Below are 7,589 nucleotides of genomic sequence, written 5' to 3' on the forward strand. Positions count from 1 at the left end.
TTTGCTTAGCATACACAAAGCCTTATATTAAATTCTCAGGGTTTCTCTGTCTCCCTCTACACACACACACACACACACACACACACACACACACACACACACACGAAAAATGTAGACTATATAGCAAATTGGTAATTTTTCAAACCTCAGCCTCCTTATCCTTAAAATTGGGTTAGAATTATGATATAAGCGTCATCAGACATTTGAGAACATTGCATATGGCATAGAAGTGCTTAGCAGAATGTCTCGTTATTATTATTTCTGTTACATTCATGTTTCTATATAACCTTGAATAACCACTCTGTTAAAGTGAGCATAGTAATATGCCACCTAATGACATCTTCAATACTCATAGATCATCTGCCCTCACCAGAGAAGCTTCTTCTTGCATTATATGGTAGTTAACACAGACCTCCAACACTGTACAATGTGCAAAGAGTGAAAGACTTTGGAGCTGGCAGCCTTTAACGGGAATTTTTTTTTTTAAATCACACTTCTCCACTCAAGGCTCAGGGATCTATGTGGGAGAGGGGGTGGGAAGATTGTAAGCACTAGGAGTAGTAGTCAGCTTCAAGGGAACTGCTTCATACACTCTAAGGCTGATGATGCACATATGAACTCACAGAGACTGAGAGTGTGCACAAAACCAGCACTAGTTTAAGCCAGATAAAGCTCCAGCATATTGAAGTGGAAGTGGGCACAAAGCTCAGTCCCAGATGAGAAGCTGTTTATTTGTAATTGATAGCTGCTGGAAGAGGGAAAAGCAGTTTTTTTTTTAACTGGAGTGACACTGGGTATATCAACCACATTCCAGGACATGCCTTGTACCCAGGATAGTTGTTCATCCCAAATCAGACAACATGAAGTTGGCTGGGTAGTGGGGAGGAGTTATGGGAGAGGAAAGAATATGGTCAAAATATATTGCGTGAAATTTGAAAAAAAAAATGAAAACAAACAAAACAAAACAAAACAAAACAAAAACATCAGATAATGAAAGATGATGTAAGTAATGCTTGAAATGGGCTGCATACAGCAAAGTCCAGAATTTAAAAACAAATAACAGAGTTCATGCTTAGGTTACTTGTTTGCCCAGTGTGGACAGCTCACAAAAATTGAATCTGAAGTTCAGAGTCCACCTGACCACAGTACATCAATTCTTAACTGAAATACTGTCATATACTTACATACACTCCCACTATATCTGAGAGCTGGAGTCATTAAGGAACACAGTCAGGATTATCAATACAAATGACTAGACTCCAGATTTTTCTCCCATGACATCTGCACCCACTCATCCATCTCTGCCCACCTCTGTTCTCCTCTCATGCCGATTTTCCTTCTTGGGAACTTTCCAGAACCATAAGAACAACCAACTGTAGGCTGAGTGACACCCACTGAGGCAGGTAGGCTCCATGCAGCAGGGCATGGGTTCACTCATTCTGATGAGCTTCACTGATCAAGACTCTGTTCAGTCTGGAGAAATGTATAAAGGTGGGTGTTGCTGCCTTTTCCCACGGACATTGTGCTGACCCCTCACAGACCTCCAGGTCATGAAGACAGTCTTCTTTCTCTTTGCTCTTCTCTTCTTTGTGGGTCCAGGTAAAGAAAATAAGCTTGTTTATAGGGAGGGTGATCTGAGGTGCTGGCCCAGACACAAGGTCTATCCTTCAAATGCCCGGGTGTGATTAATCCTAGTATGTAAGGGTATCTTTAGTCTGTTGGCCTTGAAAGAGAACAGTTGTTGCAGAAGGTAACTTTCCTACAATGAATCACCTATTCATCAGTAATCATATATTCATACATTGCATTTTCCATTAGCACCTGTGAAAAGTTGTTTGAGTAAGTTAAAGGACATCAAGAAAGGTGCTTTTTGATGCCTGGGTTTATGATTATTAACAAAAATAATGGACAAAAAATTAAAGGGGGAATTAAAAATAAAAACCCAGATGTTTTAAATGTGTTGTAAGTATTGAATAAAATAGGCCATAAAGATATAAAAAAAAAAGATGTGGAAAAAGAAAGTAATGGAGCTATGTATCCATGTCCATAACAGCATCAGACAAAAGAACACACTGGAGACTGCCATTTGTTAACTGCATATCTAAAAATCAATGCTGTGTTGTAGATGCCTGATAATAAAATGCATTTAATTCTCCATAGCCAGTGCCTTTAAGAAAAATTCTGTTCTACTTTTAATTTAGTGATATTCAGAGATATTTTTCTTTTTGGTTTGAAATATGTCTGTATTTGGAGACAGAGACTCAGACAGGTGAGGGTTCTTTTCAGGGACATACAGACAAGGCAGTATTGGTACTCTGTGTTGCACAGTGAGAGCTGTGTGGGATATCCTTCTCTATGCTTTCTCACACTTCTGGCAAGTTTGAAAAGATGTAACTGTATCCTCTCCAAAATTAAGGCACAGGGACTCTTCCTAATTCCAGGGAGCTGAATAAAAGGACTTTGGGGAGTCAAAGAGAATCAAACATTACTCTGGGTACTAGTGATGTATCAGCCCATGTGTGTTGCTACTGTATGTGTCCCTGGTCTGTGTTATGACAAATCCATGTGAGTGGATTCTGCATCAGAATATGGAGATCTAGACCTTCAGTGGATGAGTGGTGTGTTATGCATCCTCCTGGCACTGATGTGAACATTGAGTATTAAGATCACTCATATGTATGATATAATTATCATAATGCAAGATTACCCAGTATAAAATATTGTACCAAATGCACCACATGTGCAGAAACTCCATTTGAACCCATTAGAAAGCTATAGGCAAAGATCTTTTGTTCCAAAAACTGCTGGTTCATCACTGAGAACGGGATATGCTACAAGGACTCTTGGAAAATAAAGTCCTGAGTCTGTAGTCTGACATAGCCTTACCATGTTAGGAGAGCAGAGAAAATATGGAATACTGCAGTGAAAGCCAGAATTTAAGGGGCTTTGAAATGTGGGTCACTTATACTTGTGAACTGATATTCTCACAGTAGTTAATGGCTAGTATGTCTGAGAGTAGTCACCCTCTGGGTTGTAGGTTTTGCATAAATTTGTATTAGCAGCTTCAAGCATTCATATCACATGGAATCTCTATACATTGGATACCTCCACTGCACATACTTCAAGTCAGCAACACATGAGATTTTGATCCTGATAAGATGGATTGTCCGTTTTTAACAGGCAGTGGTCTGCTCTTGTGAATGCTATGGACAAGGTGCTAATGCAAGGACTAGAATCTCAAGAAAAACATTAACAGTTTCAGGGAGCGTGTTTCAACTACCCCCTCCAAGTGTCTGACTTTTACAGTGGCATCTTGGTGGAATGTGATAGAGAAATCAGATTCTTTCTCCACTTGGGCATTGTGATGGCCCATTAGAAATCTATAGACAAAGATGTTCTTTGGCTTCAATCTGCCTGGGCCATCATTGTGAATTGGATATGCCACAGGCCTCTTTATTTTCCCAATGCTCCACTTTTAATACCAATTGTGAGCTATCTCCCCATTTTCAGGTCTTGTTCTCAACTCTGACAGAGTAGCAATTTTTGAAAGTATGTTAGAGAAGTTCCTGAGTGTGAAAGTATTTATGAGTTGAATTGGTATTTTTCCCCAGTAGATTTATATAAAATAATGTCAGCTTCTGTCTTCCAAAGTCCCAATCAAAACTATCTGGGTGTTAGCTAGTTCTTTCTGCTATTTCACCTTGTGTGACAAAAGACAGAAATATCACATAGAAAACAGTTCTGCTAGTAACTCATCTACTGGAAGACTAAGGAACTTAGCCAGAGCTTGAAAAGAGACCCTTGCTGATGTCATATATCAATAATTAGCCACATTGGAAAAGAATTAATCTGGGTGGGGGGATTTCTTCTTTTGTGTAGCCAAGAATGCATTTTTCAGTGAGAAATGCAGCAAGCTTAATGGGAGATGCACGAGTTACTGTCAAAAAAATGAAGAACTTATTGCTCTCTGTCATATGACTCTGAAGTGCTGTGCGATGGTCCAGCCATGTGGGAGGATCAAAGGCAATGACTCAGCTGAAGACATGGCTGCATAGAGAATCAAAGATGCCCTAGCTCTGTCTTTTGGCTGTGGCACCTGCAGGAAGCAGACACTTCAATAAAAATAAATGGCTGCTTTTCTTCAGCTTGTCAACTCCTTCTTTCAGAAGTCCAAGAATGGCTATCTAAACTTTGTGGTCCCTCTGTCATTGCTTCTATAGTTTTGTTGGGAGGTCATTGTCTCAAGGAGGTGATACAACAGCCAAGAACCATGTAGAAACAGAGAGGGTACACACAGAAAAGTAAGAAACAGCCCACTTCTATGATGCCTGTTATTTTCTATGGTTATCAGTAATATAGTAGTTGGCTTTAGTTGGCACTAATTGTATTTTTATATCTAGTTTGTTTTGATGTTATTGCTGTTATGGTGGTTTGTTTTCACCTGAGTGATGATAGGGATTAAGCCTTCAAGAAAAACCCCTTCGCAAATGTGATCCCATAAAAGCTAGAGTTGATCCCCATTCCAGCAATATACAAATTACAAGTTAGAAACATGAGAAACATGAAAAAGCAAGGAAGCATGATTCCTCTAAAAGTTCACAGCTCTGAAGTGGTTAAATTCAAACATTAAGATGGTTAGAATGGCAAAGAATTCAAATCTACATTTAAAAACGATTGATAAATTCACTTCATATTCAAATAAACAGAAAACTGAAGAAAAAGGGCAATTCATAACCTGGAGTTGGATATCAACAAGTTGGGTGAGAAAGTCATCAGACATCTAGAGATTTTGAAAAAGCAACAAAACAGCAACACAGTAGAAATCATAGAAAAGAAAGCTCAGCAAATCAAATAAGAAAAGTTCAGTACAAAACATCACTGACAGATTAGTCTAGGAGAAAGAAAGGATACCAGGGAAAGTTGAAGAATTATTACATTTAGGTAACAATAAAAATTCACGATTGCAACATTCAAAACCCATGAGAAATTATTAAGAGATTGTACCCATGAATCTGTGGTAGAGAAGACAGAATCAAACTATTGGCTAAAAGTACAGACACTTAGTCAATGAAATTATAGAAGACAATCTCCTAAATCTGGGGAAATAAATGACATTCAAGCATATGAATCTTTTAGAACTCAAATAGTCATGGCCAGAAATGAACTTATCTACAATATATCATACTTAAAATGCCAGGACTAGAACAAAGGAAAGACTTTCAATGTTGTGAGGGATTTTCACAAAGGCAGATAACAGAGTAAATAATAGTAGGAGCAGTGAGGGCTGGGAGAGTAGGAAATGACTTAGTTTAAGCCTTGAAACAACAGAACTGCCCACAAAGACTGATATCTTGCAAGGTTAAACCTTGAACATCAAAGGAAATATGAAGACCTTTCACAGTAAACATATATCAAAGCAATTCATAGTCACCAACCTAGCACTACAAGAGATACTGGAAGGGATACTGTACACAGAGAGGAAAGAGCCACACAAACACAAGAGCTCAGGAAAGAACAACTAAAAGAACAGATCAAGAATTGACACGTAGAGAAGAATCAGACAGGGTTACAATAACTCAGAAACCAGCAGATGTCTAATATGGATAAAATTAGTAAATAACTATCACATGGAATCCTATACATTAGCAGTGTTAACTCCTCAGTTAAAAGAGAGAGAATGATTGGATTACAAAGAAATATACAAAAGACAAGTATGACAGCAAAGATTTCAGACAAAATTAGAATGGATAAGGAAAGTCACTATATATTAATAATGGGAACAATCTAGATATACAATCCAGAAGATATAATGGTTATAAATATATATGCATGGAACTTTAATTCACCCAAGGTCATAAGATGAACACAATAAGATTTTAAGGGCAGATAGATCCAACACAATAATAGTAGGTGATTTCAACACTGTACTTTTACCAACAGATAGACCATCCGGACAAGAAAATTGAAAATAGAAACCACAAGATTAAATTGCACCATGAATCAAGTCACATAAAGACTGTCCATCCAACAGCTTCAGGACATAGTCTTCTCAGCAGCCCAGAGAACCTTCTTCTAAAATAGATTTCATTTAAGACATAAAATAAATCTTCACAAATACAATTTTTTTTGTATTTGTGTCATCAGTTGAAATACAACTAAAAAGAAATAGCAAGAAAACAACAGAAACTATAGAAACACATGGGTATTGAGCAGTTTATTCTAAACTTGTATACATTTGACTTCTTTTTCCTTTTTTGTTGCACTAGCTATAACATTCATTTGTGGATATTTTACACATGCACTTGCACATGCACACACACACACACACACGAAGATACTGGTGTGTTAGTGAGCATATTAATTAAAAATATCATTTCTCCAACCCAACAGTCTCTTCCACAAAGGCAGTAGATAAAGACAATGCCGCTGCCCACTTAACTATGAGCCAGAATACTGTGTTTCTGGGGCTCATTCCCTTACACAGCCAAGCAGACACAACCCATTCCCTATATGTTTTCAAGACTGTGCATTGTGATGCTTCTTAAGAATTCCTACTTGTCTATTGTGAATAGCACACCAGGTAGCCTCCACCTGATGCACATTTGCTGACTGAATAGCACTGACACCTCCTCAGCTGCTTCCGGGTTGGTACATAAGAACTCTATGAAAGCAGGCCTGGAGCATGTCTGCTCGCATGTGCTCATCTCTGCTCTGGGGTCTCCCTTCAGCAATCCTGAGGCCTTCTGGACCTCATCTCATCACTCCAAGCTATTCACAAGTATGAATAAATCAATTCGATTTGTCTGGTTCTTGCTCCTTGCATTCCTCAACCAGGTGATTTGGTGATCTCCAGTTGTTTGCCCCCTGACTGCCTGGTGGGGGAGGGGCAGTTATAAACAGTTGCTCTGTAGGACACACAGATGCTTCCTTCAGCTAAGATGTATGAGCAATATGCTGCCTGTCTGATTTGTGATCCAGAATGAGAAGATTTAACTGTTCAAGGATGTCAACTTCCAAGGTCAGGTATTTGTATTTTCTCTAAAATACACCATTAATTTTCCATGATGAGTATTTTCAATTATACAAATAGCCTAAGATGTTTTCTCTGTTGAAAAAAAAATGTATGTGTAAGTGAGACACATTCACAAAGTGTTACTATAGTGACCCTTCCCAGGAGTTTCTGATGTTTCATGGAGCTCTGTCATATAAGTCTTGTTTGAGTCCTTTTACTCTATCAATGCCAACAACACACTCTGACCCAGGAACTATTATTGCTTCATACCCCCATTTAGAAGGCTGGCCACTTTCCAATTTTCACTAGCTTTGTGTATCCCACTTTCCCAATCTAAATTGTGATTTCTCTTTAAACAGTTTTGTATCACCATAAATTAAATTGGCTTCTGCTTCAGTATCCACTAAGGCTTGAGTTAGCATAGTTTACCAATTTTCCAATAGGTTATGAATTTATGAGGGGCAAAAATCTTTATGGGTCACCCTCCCATTCCCAGAGCAAGTCCTAAAGCAGAACAGAAAGAGCCATTGGAATAGTGGGGTCCAGAGAGGCAATCTCACCTAGGAGATGCTGTGCC

The 7,589-nt window shown here is 38.5% G+C and overlaps 1 protein-coding gene across 1 annotated transcript; it reads left to right on the forward strand.

Moving 5' to 3' along the window:
- The first annotated feature begins 1,550 nt into the window (after positions 1–1,550).
- LOC102908961 (beta-defensin 15-like) lies at positions 1,551–4,094 on the forward strand. The gene is made up of 2 exons (XM_006997783.3): positions 1,551–1,599; positions 3,880–4,094. Exons 1-2 carry the CDS (start codon positions 1,551–1,553, stop codon positions 4,053–4,055), a joined length of 225 nt encoding a protein of 74 aa, XP_006997845.1. The 3' UTR covers positions 4,056–4,094.
- Positions 4,095–7,589: the final 3,495 nt, after the last annotated feature.

The sequence above is a fragment of the Peromyscus maniculatus genome, chromosome 17 (genome assembly GCF_049852395.1).
Source record: "Peromyscus maniculatus bairdii isolate BWxNUB_F1_BW_parent chromosome 17, HU_Pman_BW_mat_3.1, whole genome shotgun sequence".
NCBI classification, from domain to species: Eukaryota; Metazoa; Chordata; class Mammalia; order Rodentia; family Cricetidae; genus Peromyscus; species Peromyscus maniculatus.